At 44.2% G+C, this 23,153-nt stretch overlaps 1 protein-coding gene across 1 annotated transcript in view; it reads left to right on the plus strand.

Moving 5' to 3' along the window:
- The window catches only part of LOC111967672 (unconventional myosin-Id-like), a 121,475-nt gene that overhangs the window by 23,214 nt on the left and 75,108 nt on the right, over window positions 1–23,153 (plus strand). The window contains 10 exon segments of the mRNA XM_023992906.2: window positions 5,729–5,937; window positions 6,602–6,687; window positions 18,276–18,282; window positions 20,552–20,690; window positions 20,692–20,713; window positions 20,814–20,841; window positions 20,844–20,866; window positions 21,457–21,552; window positions 22,439–22,555; window positions 22,867–23,070. Of these exon segments, the coding sequence (XP_023848674.1) occupies window positions 5,729–5,937; window positions 6,602–6,687; window positions 18,276–18,282; window positions 20,552–20,690; window positions 20,692–20,713; window positions 20,814–20,841; window positions 20,844–20,866; window positions 21,457–21,552; window positions 22,439–22,555; window positions 22,867–23,070 (931 nt within the window).

The raw sequence follows: 23,153 nt of genomic DNA on the forward strand, positions 1-23,153 counted from the left end.
AATATCACATTTACGTAAGTATTCAGACCTTTTACTCAGTACTTTGTTGAAGCGCCTTTGGCAGCGATTACAGCCTTGAGTCTTCTTGGGTATGACGCTACAAGCGTGGCACACGTGTATTTGGGGAGGTTCTCCCATTCTCTGCAGATCTTCTCAAGCTCTGTCAAGTTGGATGGGGACAGAGAACACATAAATACTTTTCTGCTGCTTCCCTCACTCAGATCCGACCACGTCTAATACGGAACTGGTCGTCCTCGGGTCCGTTCGGAACGGGTCTCTATATTGAAAAATGTATTTATGCATATTTGTCCAGCTGGGAAAGCCCCAGGTCCATTTTGGAACAGGGCCTCTTTTTTTTAAACTTCTATTTAGCCAAATAAACAAATTAACTAGAGTAACTGTTGGCATTTCATTTTCCCGCTGTACCGTAACCGAACCATGAACCCAAAACCCCAATACGTACTGAACCGTGTTTTTTAAAATGTATTTATTATAATTTTTTTAACCTTTTATTTAACTAGGCAAGTCAGTTAAGAACAAATTCTTATTTTCAATGAAGGCCTAGGAACAGTGGGTTAACTGATTGATTGTTCAGGGGCAGAACGACTTGGGTGTGGGTATGTTGGACTGTTACACCCCTATTGGTAAGTTAGTCTAGCGGCCAGCTATCTAAACTTGTAATAATCATGGTCGAATTACTGACCGGGGGGGCCCCCATGATTTTGTTAGTCACTCTCACTCCGATATCATATTAAAAACTCTAACATTTCTCTCCACTCTAAAATTGCAGGAAATTAGCGCAACAAAATTTTGCTTAGGGCCGACTCTGACTGTGGGTGTGGGTATGGATGTGGGTATGACTGTGGCTATGCAAAACCGCGAGCCACTGCGGCCCCTCATGATGAGTTCCGAAAAAAAAATTTGTGGACCCCACCCCCATCAGTGTGTGTGGCTTTGGGATGGTTATACGGACAGGATGAACTGACAGTCACAGTGTAGTAGACATTAACAAGTTCAGAGCCCAGGGCAGGTCTTGAGATTGATTGTTTGTGGTCTAGCCTGTGGTGTAGCCCTTCTCTGTACTGTATAAGGAGGCCCAGTCCCTATCACCTCTCTGACACGCAGTCAGTCACTTGAAATAGAGAGAACCAGTGTAAAAAGAAGAGAGCTGTAGAGGTCAAGTGAAAGCGACAGTCCCAAACTTTTGGCCACACCTTTACTCTCGAGTCCTGAATTCTCTTCCTCTCCCTTTCCGACCTCTCTTTCTCAATTCAAGGGCTTTATTGACATGGGAAACATATGTTAACATTTCCAAAGCAAGTGAAGTAGATAATAAACAATACAAATGTATAGTAAACATTAAGCTCACAGAAGGTCCAAAATAATGAAGACATTTCAAATGTCATTTTATGTATATATACAATGTGTCTCTCTCGCTCTCTGCTCTCTCACTCTCTCTCTGGTCTCGGCCCCMCTYTCCCCCCCCCCCCCCCCYCYCCCTCTCTCCTTCTGCTCCGGGCCCAGTTGTGAGGGGAAGTGTATCTGACTGGCACGGCCCACAGCCTTGATCTCTCTCCAGCAGGACCCCTCCTTAGAGCTGCCGGGAAACGGAAGGAAAGGGAGGAGAAGGAGGGGAGGGGTTACCATAGAACCCTCCCACCCACCTCCAATTATTCTAAAGAACATAGCCCGGGACCCGAAGGCCCACAACGTTTCCCAACCTCCCAGAAACATCCACACAATGTTTAGCCTACACTCCCACTCCAGTCTGTTTTATCTTTTCAGCCATCTCTCTGTGTTACTGAAATTCCCCAGAATGAGAACACACTCTCCCACAGATGTCTCTCATCATAATACACACACACAATTGATTCTGTTTTTGGACTGATGCCCTCTGATACCAACTATAGATTATGATGGAATAGGACGTTAATCATAATGTCTATTTATAAAAGCCAGATATTGGGAAAACACTAGGTCACTGCTGGGATTTTACCAGACACTGTCTGTATTGTTGAAACTGGGTGGGACATTGTTTTCACATGAATAATAATTTAGTTTAGTTGTACCACAAACAGATGAGGATATTTCTTTGCTTTTTTCCTGTTCCATACAGGTTGTTATTGGGCGTGGATGGAAACCAAACCACAATGACAAAATAACACTCCCTAGTGATGTTCTCGATAACACTGACATTCGGACTTCAGTATTTCCCCACGTCCCATCTGAAAGCTGGGCCTACAGTAACCTATTAAGTAGATTCACCTTCAATTATTATGCTGTCAAGTAGTTGATTTCCCTCCAACTGAGATCACAGATAGATCACTCCCAACTGGTCGTTGATTGTATACATTCCCACAGAAGCCATTGGACACGTGCACTTTAAGTGGGCAGCTCTCTTTGTTGGCACAGGGTATGTAGGGAGAAGGAGGCCTATCTGTGCTTCTTAGACAAAGACCCCCAATTGACGTCTGAACAATGGAGCAGGCAGTGCACACAGCAACATTCCGCCCTGGAGGATGGCACAATAGCTCTTTCTCCAGTGCCAGTTCAAAGCCAGGGCAATTGGGTTTTGCGGCAAAGGAGCGTAAAGAAACGACATCGAACATATCAAATCCACATGGATCACAATGACACATACAGTTATAGAGTACAATGTGCTGGCACATCAAGTCGTAGGGCTGACTCGCACCAGGGGAGGTGCCAGGCTGCCAGCCTGCCCACCACTTCAACAGGCCCTGCCTGGGGACACAATGCCACCCTGGGCACACGAGCACAGTGTCTTGGTGTCACCCATGCCCAGTGGTGCGTGGGGTTGATGACATGAGGGCTCACACATGGCTGGGTGCAGAAGAATGAGCTCATCGCCGCCTGTTGACCTGTCAGAGAATTAGCGGTGGCGTGCTTGTTTGTGGAAGTGGCTAATTGTAGTTTCTGTGTAGTTTAATTCAGCTCTTCGTTTGTTCTCTGTTCTCATTTAATATCTAAAGCCATTCTTCTCTGCTCTTTCTGTTTGTACAGTTCTACAACAACCCGTGTGTCACGCCCTGACCTTAGAGAGCCGTTTTATTTCTCTATTTGGTTAGGTCAGGGTGTGATTTGGGTGGGCATTCTATGTTTTCTATTTCTTTGTTTTTGGCCCGAGTGTGGTTCCCAATCAGAGGCAGCTGTCTATCGTTGTCTCTGATTGGGAATCATACTTAGGAAGCCTTTTTTCCCACCTAATGTTGTGGGTAATTTATTATTTTCCGTGCGTGTTTTGTGTGTGCCACGGTTGCGTCACGTTCGGTTTCTGTTTACCTGTTGTTTTTTTTTGTGAAGGTTTGACTTTATTAAAGATGTGGAATTGCAAGCTGCGCCTCGGCTCCTCTATGACAGGGAGTTTGAAGACGGTGAACGTGACACCGTGTTTATATGTTGTGGCTCTCCTCAACTGCTCTGTCAATGTTTTGTAGATCGCTCTGCTCTGTTTATCTTTCAGATATGGGCAGTATCTAACATCACCAATGCAGTTGCTTTATTGGAGTCCGAATCAAACGGGATCCAAGAACATTATTCAGGCTGAACCACTATGTGATTGTTTCAACGACGTTAAAGATTGTGGACAGATATTAGCAGGCAAAAAAATTCCACGTTCATTGAATGCCAAGGTTTCCAGGGACTCAAGGACATGGATAACCAGGGCTGTAGTAAAGTTTGTTATCGTTGTAAGATCGTTATAACCACTAACCGGGTCGTTATAACACTGTAAAAGAGGATCTGTCCTCAATGGCTGACCATGGCTAAAACAGGTTCAATCAAATATGTGCATCAATGCAGAGGGTCACTCTCAGGACAAGCAGTGATTCTGAAGGTGTATAGTACATATGCTGTATTATATTGTTAGTGTAGGCCTCTGGAACCCAGGGACACCAGGTGGAACCCTGGGGCCAGAGCAGAGGTAGGCCTGATTGGGGTGTAGCTGAGTAGAAAGGCCCTATTCTTCTGTGTAGGAGGGGGAAGAAACCCTGGTCCACTCAGAGAAGGAAGGAAGTGAGGCAGGCTGCCTGAGGGCGTAGAGAGAGAAGGCCCAGGTCAAGTCTCTCTCTCTCTCTCTCTCTCGTCTGCACAGCTCACTGCTCGAGGATCAGTGTGGCTCGTTGGGTGTAGGTTTTAGAGTTGGGGCCCCACCATACCTTTTGAGCACCGGGTCCTGTCCCATCTCAAAACCACCACCGAAGCCCTCCTTGCCAAGAGGTCTGTGGACGACCTCTTGGGGCTTCGCTACATCCTCCAACACCTCGACAACCCAAGGACATACATAAGGATATTGTTTGTGGACTTTAGCTCAACACAATCATTCCGGACCTGCTGCAGCACAAACTCACCCAGCTGATCGTATCTGACTCCATCAGGATACAGCGCATTAAGATGGGGGGCGGCGGGGACGTATTTCAGCACGGGGGCACCACAGCATTGCATGCTTTCCACCCTCCTTTACTCACTCTACGCCAATGACTGCACCTCCGATGACACAAACTACTCCAATGGCGACAGGTCCAAGTAATGTGGTGGCCTGGTGCAGTCAACAACCTGGAACTTAGCACAGTCAAAACCGTGGAGATGGTGGTTGACTTCTGGAAGTGACAAATCTGGTATCGGTTCTACACGTCCATCTCACCTCTTCTATCACCGTTTTGGGTCTGCGTCCGACCGCAGCAGGGGAAAACTGAAGCGCAACGTCCAGTCTGAGGAGAAGGTCATCAGCTGTCACCTGCCCACCGTCAAGGTCAGATCATCGCCCACCCCGGAAACCCCGTTTTGCAAAGACTCCGCTCTGGCAGAGGGTTTAGGTCAATCATGACCAAAAGCCGCCCTCCACCTGAACAGTTTCCTCCCCACGTGCTGTGGCCTTCATCAACCGGCCATCGGGCTCATAGGGATGAAGTGACTTTGCATCGGGCCGAACACTGCACCTTGCCATCAATGGCCTCTAATACTAACAACCGCACTATACTGCGTTTGCACTATGTACACCTCTGCACAACACTGTATATGCACTGGATACATTCACCTTGGCAGCATCCCTCTCTCTGCTTAGATACAGTATATCCCCCTCTCTAAATGGTATATTCCCACTGCAATCAGTCTAAACTCCGTAGTTTTATGTTTACTGTACTGATATTGCATATTCTGTAGGATGTCTATGTGGAATACAGATGCGTGTCTATGTATTCTGTTTCTGTATTGTCTATTGCTGGCAGCACCTTCACTCTAAAGCAAATTCTGGTTGTGTGTAAATGTACACGGTGAAAAAAGTTGATTCTCATAGTAGGACCATGTGTCTGGTACATTGTATGTAACTTATAGGCGAAATGTTTACCCCACACACTCACGCACACAAGTATGCACACACACACACATCCCTCTAGGCTGCAGACCACCATAGAAAGCTATCATCGTCTGATGTAAAGCGGTGTAGTGTTGAAGGGGGGGATAGACATATAGAGAGAGATGCAAACATGACCTGGTATAGCCTGAGTCTCTGCTGCTTTTTGGTGCTAAAATGTTACTTTGGACTGTGCTACTGAACTGCATTTGTGGTGCTGTTTATTACGGTATGTTTTTTAAATAAGTGGCCTTTTTCTAAATAGTATACCTGTCCCTGTCCTGTAACAGTCGTATGACTCAGCGGTATGGCATCATGTTGTCAGGTGACGGTGAGTTCCCTTCTCTCGTGTGGCTGCAGGTTTGAGAAGGGACGTATCTACACCTACATCGGCGAGGTGGTGGTGTCGGTTAACCCTTACCGCGCCATGAACATCTACGGCCGAGACACCATCGAGCAGTACAAGGGCCGGGAGCTGTACGAGCGACCACCACATCTGTTCGCCATCGCAGACGCAGCCTACAAAGCCATGAAGAGGAGGAACAAGGACACCTGTATTGTCATCTCAGGTAACGGGGGGAGCCCTCTAAACGGCCAACCAAATCACAAAGTTATCTGTCTAGTGAACTAATTCCAGCATATAAATACATCGCTAACATATTATAAGCTTTATAATAGGACATTCATAAGGCCTCATACATGCTTATAAGAAGTAATACATGTGCATATAACACTGGTTCAGGTCAAGTCACGTCTTCCTGGATGCCAACTTAGATTTTGTTTGAAAATGTAGCTTTAAAGTTCAAACTTAATGTTCTCTCAAAATATTTTTGTAATGTCTAACTTTTGCTCTAATGTTTTCTGGCTGGAGTAATGTGAGATTTGTAATTTAGGTGGAGAGTATTTTGGGGGAAATCGATATGACCCTGTTTAGTTGAAAATAGCAGGGTCAACGTGGCCTTCTTTCTAAGAAAACAAGCCTAGTAACCACAAGCTGTGACGGCATGGTGAAAGTATTTGGTTGATAAAGCGCCACTTAGTGGTGAAGAGAGGAATATTCTGTCTCGAATGGCTCAAAACCCAAAACTCACCTCAAAAAAGGCCATGATAATGGAGATCACATTTTAGAGGTTCCAATTGGATTCAAATCTGAAATGTCACGTACACTGCAGTACAAAGCTATAGCAAATGATGACACTATATAACACAAATAATTCTGTTTTTCCATTGCAGGGGAGAGTGGAGCCGGAAAGACGGAAGCCAGCAAATACATCATGCAATACATCGCTGCTATAACAAACCCCGGTCAAAGAGCTGAGGTCGAAAGGTGAGAAATTATTGCCATTAAGTTGCCATTTTAACCTTCTCAGAATGTCCCTTTTTAAAATCTGGATTATGTAACTTTTTGGGTGACCTGACCAAATTCGCATAGGAATGTGACCCACCGCCTCAATTCGGTCTTATGTAGCAAAATTTGAAATTGTGTTTTTTACATTGGATAAAAGTAGAGCTAGAAAGTGATATATCATACACTGTAGCTGAGCAATAATGGAAAAGCAATTATGCTTTGGATGTTGCTAAACTTGTAATCCCACTTTTGAGAAAATGGCCCTTCACTGTTTCGGTACACGAACTGGAGAGCTCTTCTTTGTCTACACCCATTCAGCATCGTTCACGCCCTCTTAAGCCTTAGCTCCACCCATCTCTTTAAGGACTCACATGTGAGGCCATGTGCTAAACAGAGTGAGCAAAACAATTAACCATAATCCTAACCCATACTACAAGCAATACAAACTGATTGTTATAGCTAGCCACCATGCATGAATCTGCATGTAGTTAAAGCTAACCAACTACACTACCGGTCAAACGTTTTAGAACACCTACTCATTCAAGGGTTTTTCTTTATTTTTACTAATTTCTACATTGTAGAATAATAGTGAAGACATCAAAACTATGAAATAACACATATGGAATCATGTAGTCACCAACAAAGTGTTAAACAAATCTAAATATATTTTATATTTGAGGTTCTTCAAAAAGCCACCCTTTGCCTTGATGACAGAAAGGATTATCCACACGTACTTAGCAGCTCATGTTATAGACAGAAGCATGCTACATGTCAGACCAATCCGAACTCCTCTCTCGGCATGTCCAGCCTATCCATTATCTCCGCCAATCATGGCTAGCGGGAAGGTTCCTGTCTTTTTCCATCGCTAAACCAACTAGGCTCATAATTTAAAAGAATGTATTTACAGATGGCATACAAGTTTGTTATTAAGGCACATGAAAGTTCACATGTTTACGTTCAAATGCATCTCCTGTGACGTGTGACGTACACCTAGCTTCTTGAAACAGGTCACAAATGTGTTATAGATCTGTCATTCTCACTGAAAGCAAGTCTGAGAAGCGGTAGATCTGAAAATAATTTAAATTAGTTTTGAAGTTGCATTGGTATTCACTGCAATGTTGTAGTTCCCAAGGTATGTCAATTCTGATTAGCCAATAGGCTTTCATGATTGTGCAGGCGTTTCATATGATTAGTTCAGCGCAAGACTACCCGCCTCGCCTCTCCTGCTGAAGATGAGCGATTTGTTTTCACATGGCTAGCGGCTAGCAAGCCTTCTTTCGTTATTTAAAAGGGTGCTAAAATGTCATCAGCTAAGATAAATAAGGTAATTGTGTGCTTGTTTATTGCGTCTTGGACAAGGGAATATGGATTTGTTTTACTGAAGGACTGGTCTGTTTGCGCTCCCTGTTGTAAACTGTCGTTTGTCGGACATCAAGTGCATGGCGTCATTTTGAAACAGAGACATGAGAAAAACTTCAAGGACGAGGCGGACAAGACTGAAGGAATCAAGAGGGCCGTGTCCAGGATTGAAAAGCAAACCAGTGGGTTTACAAATCTACGTGCAGTCAAAAATCAAGCTACAAATGGGGGCTATAAAGTTGAGCAGTGCATCGCTAAACGTGGAAAGCCATTTACTAAATGGGGAATATATCAAGGAGGCTTTCCTCAGTAGTTTGCAGGTTTTATTTGATGGATTGCCTAACAAAGACTGTCACGTTCGTCGTAATGATTAGACCAAGGTGCAGCGTGAGTAGAGTTCCACATCATTTTAATAAATCGAAACTCACTGAACAAAACAACAAACAAACAACCAAACGGAAACGTGAAGCTACTGATGTGCACTAAGGCAACTAGACATAGACAAGATCCCACAACACAAATGAGGAAAATGGCTACCTAAATATGATCCCCAATCAGAGACAACGATAAACAGCTGTCTCTGATTGGGAACCATATCAGGCCAACATAGACATACAAAAACCCCATGACATACAAAAACCCTAGACATACAAAAACTAGAGTACCCACCCTAGTCACACCCTGACCTAACCAAAATATATATAAAAACAGAGATACTGTATCTAAGGTCAGGGCGTGACAAAGACACAATCATCTCAAAGAAAGAAGACATGCTTGTGTCTGCCAGAAATGTCGAAAGGCTCGTTACTGAGATGGTTGAAAATGTAATGGAGCGGCAAACTGTAGAGTTAAAAGATGCACCTGTGTTTAGTGTGGCTCTTGATGAGTGTGGATGTGAATGACATTCCACGTCTGGCAGTTGTTACAAGATACTGTGGCTCAGAGCAGGTACGTGAGGAGATGCTTTGTCTAAAACCCATGCATGGTACGACTAAAGGGGAAGATGTAGCAAAAGCCTTCACAGATCATTTTGAGAAGAGTGGTGTCGATTTATTTAAAACATATTCGCTATTACAACTGACCGTGCCCCCGCTATGGTGGGGAAACATAAAGGATTCGCAAAGCTGACTGAAGATAAGATTGGCCACCCCGTGGTTAAATGTCACTGTATCATTCACCAAGTTAATTTGTGTTCCAAGATCAAGCCCGTGGTGCTAAGGGACAGCGCCACTGGTTAGTGAGCTATGGAATTCTTCCGTTTGTGGGCAATTAGATATTCAATAGACACAATTAGTTGTAATGCACATATGGCAATCATTACTGGCACTCAGATCTTTAGAAATGGTAGGATAAATTGTAAATTGGCACACCGTTCCGAAAAGGTTGCCGACCCCCTGCTCTACACTATACTTGTTTTGCCACATAAACTGAAATTAGGCGAATTATTAGAATCTTAAAATGCCTATTTTCCGGATGTTGAAAGCAGGTTCATTTTCGGTTCTGAAAGAGTCTGGTGTGCTAAGCTCTGGGAATAGATCAATGACATTGAACGGCCTGGGATCCCCTTGGAGAGATTTGAGAACCACTACTTCACTATACAGTACTGTGCTGTCTAAACTTGGGAAACATAGATGTCTACGATTGGTTCAGATTTGGTCCAGTCTGAACCAGACCAAATCTGAACCAATCATAGACATCTATGTCTGGACCAACTCGAGGCCAGTCCCTATTTCTATGCTTCCCGTTCTCAAGTTTTGTTTTTGCGTCTTTTACTTTAGGTTTTGTACACCAGCTTCAAATAGCTGAAAATACAAAATTTTTGGTTATGGGAATATATTTCACAGCGGTTTAGATGGTACAATGATTCTCTACACTATACTTTCTTGTTTTGACACAAAAACAGAAATTAGGCGAACTATTTGAATTTTAGCAACCAGGAAATGGCGAAGTGATATAGTGCATCTTTAACAATCTGAGAGTGCAGAAGTAACCAGAAATTATGGCCTGTGAGTGTGATGAAACTGTAGGTAAAGGTATTGACCACCATATCAACAGTGGAATGTACTTGGAGTGTGGAAGTGTGAGAAAGAAAAAGAGCTTTGCCACAGGAATTTAGTGGCATATCCTTATAGGCCTTATTTGCTAAGGTACACGTGCAGTTTCAATGTAAACAGCAAGCAATGTCACTGCAGGTCTTGCATATGTACAGTATCTCATATCAGGTCTTGACTAGTTATAATTTATAACTACAGTGACCCGAAGAGCAAATCTCTTGTAGGCATTGGTTGAGGCTCAATGTTAAATTCAAATCTCCTTACCATCATATCTAAGCCAATTCTGGACGTTTAAAAAAATATTTTTTCGTTTTCGGTTCTGAATGATTGTTGAAAATACTTTCTCAACTTTTTTTTACTGTACTGTAATGTACTGCACTCTGCTATGCTTTACTCTTTTTACTGCAGTGGTTCTGAAACCTCTCATTTGGGACCCCCAGACGTTTCAAGTTTTAATGTCACATGCACAAGTACAGTAAAATGCCTTTCTTGCAAACTCAAAACCCAACAATGAAATAATCAATAACAATGGATTACTAGAAAAAAACACACAAGAAATACTGTATTAAATACACAATTAAGTAAGTAGGCATACTATATACAATAAATCTTTTTTTAAAGTCAGTTCCAATAATATATTTAAAATGTGCAGGGATACTAGAGTGATGGGGGTAGATATGTACAGTTGAAGTCGGAAGTTTACAAAGACTTTTGTAAAAGTAGGCCTAACCTAGGCCTAACCAGGTTGGAGTCATTAAAATTCGTTTTTCAACCACTCCACAAATTTATTGTCAACAAACTATAGTTTTGGCAAGTCGGTTAGGACATCTACTTTGTGCATGACACAAGTAATTTTTCCAACAATTGTTTACAGACAGATTATTTCACTTATAATTCACTGGATCACAATTCCAGTGGGTCAGAAGTTTACACTAAGTTGACTGTGCCTTTAAACAGCTTGGAAAATTCCAGAAACTGATGTCATGGCTTTAGAAGCTTCTGATAGGCTAATTGATAACATTTGAGTCAATTGGAGGTTTACCTTGGATGTATTTCAAGGCCTACCTTCAAACTCAGTGCCTCTTTGCTTGACATCATGGGAAAATCAAAAGAAATCAGCCAAGACCTCAAAAAAAAAAATGATAGACCTCCACAAGTCTGGTTCATCCTTAGGAGCAATTTCAAAACGCCTGAAGGTACTGCGTTCATCTCTACAAACAACAGTACGCAAGTATAAACACCATGGGACCATGCAGCTGTCATACCGCTCAGGAAGGAGACGCGTTCTGTCTCCTAGAGATGAACGTACTTTGGTGCGAAAAGTGAAAATCAATCCCAGAACAACAGCAAAGGACCTTGTGGAGATGCTGGAGGAAACAGGTACAAAAGTATCTATATCTACAGTAAAACGAGTCCTATATCGACATAACCTGAAAGGCCGCTCAGCAAGGAAGAGGCCATTGCTCCAAAACCGCCATAAAAAAGCCAGACTACGGTTTGCAACTGCACATGGGGACAAAGATCGTACTTTTTGGAGAAATATCCTCTGGTCTGATGAAACAAAAATGTAACTGTTTGGCCATAATGACCATCGTTGTGTTTGGAGGAAAAAGGGGGAGGCTTGCAAGCCGAAGAACACCATCCCAACCTTGAAGCATGGGGGTGGCAGCATCATGTTGCTGGGGTGCTTTGCTGCAGGGGGGACTGGTGCACTTCACAAAATAGATGGCATCATGAGGGAGGGAAATTATGTGGATATATTGAAGCAACATCTCAAGACTTCAGTCAGGAAGTTAAAGCTTGGTTGCAAATGGGTCTTCCAAATGGACAATGACCCCAAGCATACTTCCAAAGTTGTGGCAAAATGGCTTAAGGACAACAATGTCAAGGGATTGGAGTGGCCATCACAAAGCCCTGACCTCAATCCTATAGAAAATGTGTGGGCAGAACTGAAAAAGCGTGTGCGAGCAAGGAGGCCTACAAACCTGACTCAGTTACACCAGCTCTGTCAGGAGGAGTGGGACACAATTCACCCAACTTATTGTGGGAAGCTTGTGGAAGGCTACCCAAAACATTTGACACAAGTTAAACAATTTAAAGGCAGTGCTTCCAAATACTAATTTAGTGTATGTAAACATCTGACCCGCTGGGAAAGCGATGAAAGAAATAAAAGCTGAAATAAATAATTCTCTCTACTATTATTCTGACATTTCACATTCCTAAAATAAAGTGGTGGTCCTAACTGACCTAAGACAGGGACTTTTTACTCGGATTAAATGTCAGGAATTGTGAAACTGAGTTTAAATGTATTTGGCTAAGGTGTATGTAAACTTCCGACTAAAGTTGTATATGGGTAAGGGGAGAAAGCAATAGGATCTAAGATACACAGAGTAGCAGCAGCTTGTATGTTTGCGGGTGTGTAGAGTCAGTGAGAAAATGGAATGTGCGTTTGTGTGTGTGTTGGAGTGACAGAATGTGTGAGTGTGTAGGGCCCTGTAAGTGTCCATAGAGACAGAGCAAAAATTGAAATAAAAGGTCAATAAAGATACAAGGTTAAGTCAGATAGACCGTGTAGCTATTTTGTTAGCTATTTATCAGTTGTATTTACTTGGGGATAGAAGCTGTTCAAGAGCCTGTTGGTGTCAGACTTGATGCACTGGTAACACTTGCTATGCGCCAGCAGAGAAAATAGTCTATGGCTTGGGTGGTTGGAGTCTTTAATGATTTTCCGGACTTTCTTTTCATACCGCCTGATATAGAGGTCCTGGATGGCAGGGAGCTCAGCAGCAGTGATGTACTGGGCTGTCCGCGCAACCCTCTGTAGCGCAATGCGATCGAGGGCGGTACTATTGCCATACCAAGCAGTGATGCAGCCAGTCAAAATGTGTAACATGCACAGGATACAGAAGGTGTAAACGGTACAGTAAAATGTTTACTTGTATAGTGGAGTCTTTTGTTTGCTAAACAATGAACCATAATTCCAACTCATAACATTACTACCCTGCATGTATACAGTGAGGGAAAAAAGTATTTGATCCCCTGCTGATTTTGTACGTTTGCCCACTGACAAAGAAATGATCAGTCTGTAATTGTAATGGTAGGTTTATTTGAACAGTGAGAGACAGAATATCAACAAAAAAATCCAGAAAAACGCATGTCAAAAATGTTATAAATTGATTTGCATTTTAATGAGGGAAATAAGTATTTGACCCCTCTGCCAACAAGGGTTTTGCCACCAAGTACTAAGTCATGTTTTGCAATCACAGAGGTCAGATGTTTCTTGTAGTTGGCCACCAGGTTTGCACACATCTCAGGAGGGATTTTGTCCCACTCCTCTTTGCAGATCTTCTTCAAGTCATTAAGGTTTCGAGACTGACGTTTGGCAACTCGAACCTTCAGCTCCCTCCACAGATTTTCTATGGGATTAAGGTCTGGAGACTGGCTAGGCCACTCCAGGACCTTAATGTGCTTTTTCTTGAGCCACTCCTTTGTTGCCTTGGCCGTGTGTTTTGGGTCATTGTCATGCTGGAATACCCATCCACGACCCATTTTCAATACCCTGGCTGAGGGAAGGAGGTTTTCACCCAAGATTTGACGGTACATGGCCCCGTCCATCCTGTCCCCTTAGCAGAAAAACACCCCCAAAGCATAATGTTTCCACCTCCATGTTTGACGGTGGGGATGGTTTCTTGGGGTCATAGGCAGCATTCCTCCTCCTCCAAACACGGCAAGTTGAGTTGATGCCAAAGAGCTCCATTTTGGTCTCATCTGACCACAACACGTTCACCCAGTTGTCCTCTGAATCATTCAGATGTTCATTGGCAAACTTCAGACGGGCATGTATATGTGCTTTCTTGAGCAGGGGGACCTTGCGGGCGCTGCAGGATTTCAGTCCTTCACGGCGTAGTGTGTTACYAATTGTTTTCTTGGTGRCTATGGTCSCAGCTGCCTTGAGATCATTGACAAGATCCTCCYGTGTAGTWYTGGGCTGATTMCTCACCRTTCTCATSATCATTGSAACTCCACKAGGTGAGATCTTRCATGGAGCCCCAGGCCGAGGGAGATTGACAGTTCTTTTGTGTTTCTTCCATTTGCGAATAATCGCACCAACTGTTGTCACCTTCTCACCAAGCTGYTTGGCAATGGTCTTGTAGCCCATTCCAGCCTTGTGTAGATCTACAATCTTGTCCCTGACATCCTTGGAGAGCTCTTTGGTCTTGGCCATGGTGGAGAGTTTGGAATCTGATTGATTGATTGCTTCTGTGGACAGGTGTCTTTTATACAGGTAAGAAACTGAGATTAGGAGCACTCCCTTTAAGAGTGTGGTCCTAATCTCAGCTCGTTACCTGTATGAAAGACACCTGGGAGCCAGAAATCTTTCTGATTGAGAGGGGGTCAAATACTTATTTCCCTCATTAAAATGCAAATCAATTTATAACATTTTTGACATGCGTTTTTCTGGATATTTTTGTTGTTATTCTGTCTCTCACTGTTCAAATAAACCTACCATTAAAATTATAGACTGATAATTTCTTTGTCAGTGGGCAAACGTACAAAATCAGCAGGGGATCAAATACTTTTTTCCCTCACTGTATACTGTACAGTGCATTCGGAAAGTATTCAGACCCCTCAACCTTTCCCACATTTTGTTACGTTACTCGTTTAATCCTCAATCTACACACACTACCCCATCTCCCGGGTGGCGCAGTGGTCTAGGGCACTGCATCGCAGTGCTAGCTGCGCCACCAGAGTCTCTGGGTTCGCGCCCAGGCTCTGTCGCAGCCGGCCGCAACCGGGAGATCCGTGGGGCGACGCACAATTGGCATAGCGTCGTCCGGGTTAGGGAGGGTTTGGCCGGTAGGGAGGGTTTGGCCGGTAGGGATATCCTTGTCTCAGTATGTAAAAATGTAATAAAAATGTATGCACTCTACTGTAAGTCGCTCTGGATAAGAGCGTCTGCTCTTGGCCGGTAGGGATATCCTTGTCTCAGTATGTAAAAATTTAATAAAATGTATGCACTCTACTGTAAGTCGCTCTGGATAAGAGCGTCTGCTAAATGACTAAAAAAATCTAAATAATGACAAAGCAAAAACATTATTTTTTATTTTTTTGCAAATATCTTGAAAAAAAAATGAAATATCACATTTAAGTATTCGGACTCTTTACTCAGTACTTTGTTGAATCACCTTTGGCAGCGATTACAGCCTCAAGTCTTCTTTGGTATGGATCTACAAGCCTGGCACACCTGTATTTGGGGCGTTTCTCCCATTCTTCTCTGTAGATCCTCTCAAGCTCTGTCAGGTTGGATGGGGAGTGTTGCTGCACAGTTATTTTCAGTTCTCTCCAGAGATGTTCAAGTCCGGGCTCTGGCTGGGCCACCCAAGGACATTCAGACACTTGTCCCGAAGCCACTCCTGCGTTGTCTTGGCTGTGTGCTTAGGGTCATTGTACTGTTGGAAGGCGAAGCTTCATCCCTGTCAGGTCCTGAGTGCTCTGGATCAGGTTTTCATCAAGGATCTCTCTGTACTTTGCTTCTTTCATCTTTCCCTCGATCCAGACTAGTCTCCCAGTCCCTGCCGCTGAAAGACATCCCCAGAGCATGATGCTGACACCACCTTGCTTGCCCGTAGGCATGATGCCAGGTTTCCTCCAGACGTGACGCTTGGCATTCAGGCCAAAGAGTTCAATCTTGGTTTCATCAGACCAAAGAATATTGTTTCTCATGGTCTGACTCCTTTAGGTGCCTTTTGACAAATTCCAAGCGGGCTGCATGTGCATTTTACTGAGGAGTGGCTTCCATCTGGCCACTCTACCATAAAGGCCTGATTGGTAGCGTGCTGCAGAGATGGTTGTCCTTTTTTAAGGTTCTCCATGTCCACAGAGGAACTCTGGAGCTCTGTCAGAGTGACCATCGGGTTCTTGGTCACCTCCCTGACCAAGGCTGTAATCCTCCGATTGCTCATGTTATGAACTATATATTTTTTCTCAATGACATGTATTGCTAAAATGAAGGTTTAAGGAATAACAGGCAGGCGACACATTACTACAAGACAAACCAGCTCGCTCGCTCAAGCATGGTGGTCTTGTAAGTATAAAAGCAATGGGATTAATGTGGTGTATGAAGAATCCAATACTTTAACTTGTATGCGGTACAAATCACATTATAGTTAGATCACCTCCTCTAAGACTATGAATTAGGCTGTTTGAGAAGGTTTGAATCCTAAGCAACCTGCACACACATTATTTGAAGTACAATAGACAGTGGACCATTATTACCTTTTTATTTTATTGTACTTTATTACGATGATTTGAGAGCTATACTGTTTGATACAATTTTGCAAAGAAAACAGGAACCATTCTGGATTAGAGATGAATAAAAACGTGAATGGGTATTTAGGTTAAGATGTATCCCTGGTTGCAAATGTTATCTCCAAAGCTTGGAAGATGCGACAAGATAAGTTGTATACTACAAATGGTTTTATTTGTATTTCTCAATAGTTTTTCCCTGCCGTATGAATGTATGTTTATTTTAACTCACTTATTTTATTTTGCTACAGCAAATACAGTGTCTTAAAAGGCCATGTGGGCTGGGAATCCTGAAGATGCACGACACTATAATAATGAAATCAAGCAAATCAACCATAGCTTCCATAGCTTTCGGAAAAGCTGACCACGACTCCATTTTGTTGATTCCAGCCTACAAACAGAAACTCAAACAACAAGCTCCCGCGCTCAGGTCTGTTCAACGCTGGTCCGACCAATCTGAATCCACGCTTCAAGACTGCTTCGGTCACGCGGATTGGAATATGTTCCGCATCGCGTCCAACAACAATATTGACGAATATGCTGATTCGGTGAGCGAGTTCATTAGGAAGTGCATTGACGATGTCGTACCCACAGCAACGATAAAAACATTCCCAAACCAGAAACCGTGGATTGACGGCAGCATTCGCGTGAAACTGAAAGCGCGAACCACTGCTTTTAACCAGGGCAAGGTGACCGGAAGCATGACCGAATAAAAACAGTGTAGCTATTCTCTCCGCAGGCAATCAAACAGGCTAAGTCTCAGTACAGAGACAAAACGAGTCGAAATTCAACAGCTCAGACACAAGAGGTATGTGCAGGGTCTACAGTCAATCCAGGATTACAAAAAGAAAACAGCCCCGTCGAGGACCAGGATGTCTTGCTCCCAGACAGGCTAAACAACTTTTTTGCCCGCTTTGAGACAATACAGTGCCACTGACACGCCCCCTACCAAACCTGCGCTCTCCTTCACTGCACGAGGTGAGTAAACATTTAAACGTGTTAACCCTCGCAAGGCTGCAGGCCCAGACGGCATTCCCAGCCGCGTCCTCAGAGCATGCGCAGACCAGCTGGCTGGTGTGTTTACGGACATATTCAATCAATCCTTATCCCAGTCTGCTGTCCACATGCTTCAAGAAGCCACCATTGTTCCGTTCCAAGAAAGCTAAGGTAACTGAGCTAAACGACTACCCCCGTAGCACTCACTTCCGTCACATGAAGTGCTTTGAGAGACTAGTCAAGGACCATATCACCTCCACCCTACCGGACACCCTAGACCACTCCAATTTGCCTACCGACCCAATAGGTCCACAGACGACGCAATCGCAACACACTGCACACTGCCTAACCCATCTGGACAAGAGGAATACCCATGTGAGAATCTGTTCATCGATACAGCTCAGCATTTAACACCATAGTACCTCCAAACTCGTCATCAAGCTCGAGACCCTGGTCTCGACCCCGCCCTGTGCAACTGGTCCTGGATCTCCTGACGGCCGCCCCCAGGTGGTGAGGGTAGGTAACAAAATCTCCACCCCGTGATCTCAACACTGGGCCCCACAAGGGTGCGTTCTGAGCCCTCTCCTGACTCCCTGTTCACCCACGACTGCGTTCCAGTGACGCCTCCAACTCAATCATCAAGTTTGCGGATGACACTACAGTGGTAGGCTGTATTACCAACAACGACGAGACGGCCTACAGGGAGGAGTGGAGGGCCCTCGGAGTGTGGTGTCAGGAAAATAACCTCATACTCAACGTCACAAAACAAAGAGATGATTGTGGACTTCAGGAAACAGCAGAGGGAGCACCCCCTATCCACATCGACGGGTCAGTAGTGGAGAAGGTGGAAAGTTTTAAGTTCCTCGTGTTACACATCACGGACAAACTGAATTGGTCCACCACACAGACAGCGTTGTGAAGAAGGCGCAGCAGCGCCTCTCAACCCAAGAGCTGAAGAAATTCGGCTTGTCACCAAACACTCACAAACTTCTACAGATGCACAATCGGACATCCTGTCGGGCTGTATCACCGCCTGTGTACGGCAACTGCTCCGCCACAACCGTAAGGCTCTCCAGAGGGTAGTGAGGTCTGCAGAACGCATCACCAGGGGCAAACTACTGCCCTCCAGGACACCTACCCACCCGATGTACAGAGGCCATAAAGATCATCAAGGACAACAACCACCCAAGCACTGCCTGTTCACCCCGCTATCACCAGAAGGCGAGGTCAGTACAGTGCCATCCAAGCAGGGACCGAGAGACTGAAAACAGCTTCTATCTCAAGGCCATCAGACTGTTAAACAGCCACCACTAACATTAGCGGCCGCTGCCAACATACTGACTCAACTCCAGCCACTTTAAAATGGGAATTGATGGAAATTATGTAAAAATGTACCACTAGCCACTTTAAGCAATGCCACTTAATACAATGTTTACATACCCTACATTACCCATCTCATATGTATATACTGTACTCTATATCATCTACTGCATCTTGCCATCTTTATGCATACATGTACCACTAGCACTTTAAACTATGCACTTTATGTTTACATACCCTACAGTACTCATCTCCTAACGTATATACCGTACTCTATACATCTACTGCATCTGCCATGCCGTTCTGTACACCACCTATTCATATATCTTTATAGTACATATTCTTTATCCCTTTACACTGTGTGTGTGTAAGGTAGTAGTGTGGATTGTTAGGTTAGATTACTGTTGGTTATTACTGCATTGTCGGAATAGAAGCACAAGCATTTCGCTACACTCGCATTAACATCTGCTAACCATGTGTATGGGACTAATAAATTTGATTTGATTTAGTAGGTCAAAGCTGTCTGCTGGAAACCTTGGTAGAGCATGGTGGAGTAGGCATTGTGTTGCTCTGAATTTACTTTCTTTCCAGCTTCAGCACATTGCCTACGTGTCATTTAAAATGTACTTTGTGTTTTTAACACACATGTGGCTGGCACGCAACACTCGTGAGAAAGTCCACGAATAGGGCTTTTTTTTTTTTTTAACCAGACAAGTCAGTTAAGAACCATTCTTATTTACAATGACGGCTAGGAACAGTGGGTTAACTGCCTTGTTCAGGGGCAGAACAACATATTTTGACCTTGTCAGCTCAGGGATTCGATCTAGCAACCTTTCGGTTACTGCCCAGTGCTCTAACCACTAGCGTACCTGTCGCCCCTGTTTATGGCATTTTGGTGCTGAATATATTGCCGCTGACCCACTACATATTCCCTGTAGCCATTTAACTGAGAACCTGTATTTTGTGTTTTTTTTTTAAGTCAATACTAACCCACAACTCCACAGTCCTGCCCTATAAGGGCTGCCCTATCAGTCAGGGAACACTACAGTCTGTATGGGTCAGAGTTATGCGAGACGCACAGCAGGCTGTGTGTGTCGTGTGTGTGTGTGGTGTGTGTGTTGTGTGTGTGTGTGTGTGTTGTGTGTGGTGTGTGTGTGTGTGTGTGTGTGTGTGTGGTGTGTGTGTGTGTGTGTGTGTGTGTGTGTGTGTGTGTGTGTGTGTGTGTGGTGTGTGTGCCATGGCAGGCATGCAGCACAGTGTATGGGTGAGGAGCCTGCGTTTTGACCTAGCACTACACAGCATCAATCATCAGTGCCAAAGCAGTCTGTGTGTTAAGTAGAGTTTGGTATACTTCTGCGAAAAGAAATTGCCGATAAAGACATTTAAAACACCTATACAATGTCCCGGCCCGATGGGCCCCATAAATGACAGGCGACTCTAGGATTTGAGTGAGTAATGACTGTACTATTGAAATCAATGTGAATAACTTCAGTCTTAAAGCTGAAGCCACATAAGGTGAAACAGCGCCACTGGTCACCTCAGGCGCATTTGTTATTGTTTTTTGTTTTGTTCATGAAATGGAGCAGAGGAGCACCCAGCATTGTGGTAAAAAGATCATAGTACCTACTCTGCTTTTTATTGCATGTGCAAGGTTGTCAGAGGGGGGGGGGGGGAACAGTGTTCGTTGTTGTTTGTATCTCTATGGGCTAAGATCAGCCGAGCTAGGCTAGTATCAGGTAATAGGAGCCAGGGAGACTGTTCGTAGTACTTTTTAAAAGATGTGTCTCCTCTCTTCTCCAGGGTGAAAAAACATGCTGCTGAAATCCAACTGCGTCCTGGAGGCTTCGGCAACGCCAAGACCAACCCAACGACAATCCAGTCGCTTCGGCAAGTACATGGACATCAACTTCGACTTCAAGGGAGATCCCATCGGGGCCACATCAACACTACCTGCTGGAGAAGGTAGGGAGGGGGCACTGGGGAGCAGTGAGATCACCTGTTATAAAAAAATTATTCAATTATGTTTCACTCTGTCTGACTCAAACCATCTGTTCTCTTACAGTCCAGAGTCATCTTCCAGCAGGAGGGGGAGAAAGCTTCCACTCATTCTACCAGGTTGGTGTGTGTGTGTGGTGTGGTGTGTGTGTGTGTGTTGTGTGGTGTGTGTTGTGTGTGTGTGTTGTGTGTGTGTTGTGTGTGTGTGGTGTGTTGTTGTGTTGTGTGTGTGTGTGTGTGTGGTGTAGTGTGCTGTGTGTTGTGTGTATAGATGCGCGTGTGTGTTACATGTCAGACTGATGCCACCATAAGCTGGTATACAGACCAGGTGGGTCTGTGACTGTGTTGATCATAATCATACAGGCTTGGTGATACAACTCTACGCTGCCATTTAGAAATACCCATCCTTTCACCTGATTTAACTCCTCAAATACACATTCATCTTTCTCACTCCATAAACTCCCCCATTATCAAAGTACTTCACCCTACATTGGTCAGGACACAATGTAGGGTTTCTTAACCTTTGATCCATATTATTGTGAAGTTACATAATATATGACTCACCGCACCATTTGAAATGAAGTGGTTTAGAATATTAATACTGAACAGTCTTGGACATGTGTCACTACTGACTCTGTGTCTTCCTTCTCTTTCTCTCTCTCTCGCGCTCTCTCTCTCGCTCTCTCACACTCTTTCTTTGTTCTCCTCAGATGGTTAAAGGGGGTTCTGAGTCCCTCTTGCGTTCCCTCCACGTCTCGAAGGATCCCACAGCCTACAGCTACATCAAAGTAGGAGGCCAGGTCAAGGTAGGTTACCACAGAAGTATATCCGCTTTGACCCTTTGTGTAAACAGCCACAAAATGTCACTTTTATTTCTCACGTTCTAGACCGTGAATGTCTCTAATGCTGAGTTTATTTGGTGAAGCTGTTTATTTTTACAGGAATAAATCAAACGCAAGCCCCCATGCTCAGCAGATGTGCACGGTTGTTTGAATTTCTGATCCCGTGAGCAGCTGTGTTTACAACTGATGCTTTTGTGTTGCATAAGAAAATGTGCAGCTATTGCATGAATTCAAAGTCATATATTCTGTAGGATTATCCAAAGGGTGCCAATGATGTCATGGTTTTGAGTGTCCGTCCCTCTAAAAGAAGCCTTTGTGAAATTTCTGGGAGCTGTATAATTCCAGCTGTTAACACACGCCAGCAAGCATCTCCGTTCTGCTGTCTCTGCACTTGAAGTTTAATAAGTAGGAGCAAAACAAAGTTGTATAACAACAAACAGCGTGACGTCATGGAACGGAGCAAGGCCAAAACAGCTGAAGTGGTTTGTACATGGTGTGCAATGCTCCCCATTTTTATAGAAACAGTCCTCGGCTGATGCTCACACCATCCTGTCTTAAAGACATTTGTGGTCATCTTGTCATTCCTACTTTATGACTTTGGCTGCTGGGAGGAGGAACATGTCAGGAATGAACTCATACTTGCCAAAGTGAGGAAGTGGTGTACAGTATTTGGCCGGTGTTACAGACTAGTGAAAAGTACGTGTCAAGTAAATCATTTTTGGACTAAGTTTTACTTCAAAATTGACAAAATGTTGAACGTGTTTTGTGTGAAGGGAACAGAAACGTTCCTTTTGTTTCCAGTTTGATTGTCCTACTCATCCATTCCGTCCCTTCTTTCTCCCCATCACAGTCGTCCATTAACGATGGTGCTGATTTCAAAGCAGTGGCGGACGCCATGAAGGTGATCGGCTTCACACCAGATGAAATCCAGACTGTTTACAAGGTCCTGGCCACTATCCTGCACCTGGTAATACCCCATATTGACTCCTAACTCTTGGCCTTCCAGCAGGGTTAGCGTAGGTTAAAATGAAACGGGGTTAAAGCTATACTCAGCAATATGACAACATCATATACTAAGGGGTGACTCCCTGTTGTGTGACCAGTGTCCCTTTTAAAATGGAACAGGTTTGAATGAAACGGCATTGAATTGAAACAGTCCTGMCCTTATTTGTCCTATTCCCCTACCCTTTGCTCCAATGCTATGACTCCACCTAGTCTCTTTAGTTTACAGGTGTATTCCTTGTATTCCTGTATTTATCTCCATGTGACCTCTCCCAGGGGAACCTGACGTTTGGTGTGGACGGCGACACAACGCTGATTGAGAACACCAAGGTGGTGGCGGTGATCGGGGTCCTGCTGGCCACTAAGGAGGAGAATGTGGAAAAGGCCCTGCTCTACCGCACCGTTGCCACCGGCCGTGACGTCATCGACAAGCAGCACACGACCCAGGAGGCCAGTTACGGCCGGGATGCCTTGGCCAAGGTAGCTACTGCTAGTACGCTACGTTAGTCGATTCACAGTTAACTGTCAAAATGCTGACTCTTAGCTAAGCTAGCTAATGCTAG

The sequence above is a fragment of the Salvelinus sp. IW2-2015 genome, linkage group LG8 (genome assembly GCF_002910315.2).
Source record: "Salvelinus sp. IW2-2015 linkage group LG8, ASM291031v2, whole genome shotgun sequence".
Lineage (NCBI taxonomy): Eukaryota > Metazoa > Chordata > Actinopteri > Salmoniformes > Salmonidae > Salvelinus > Salvelinus sp. IW2-2015.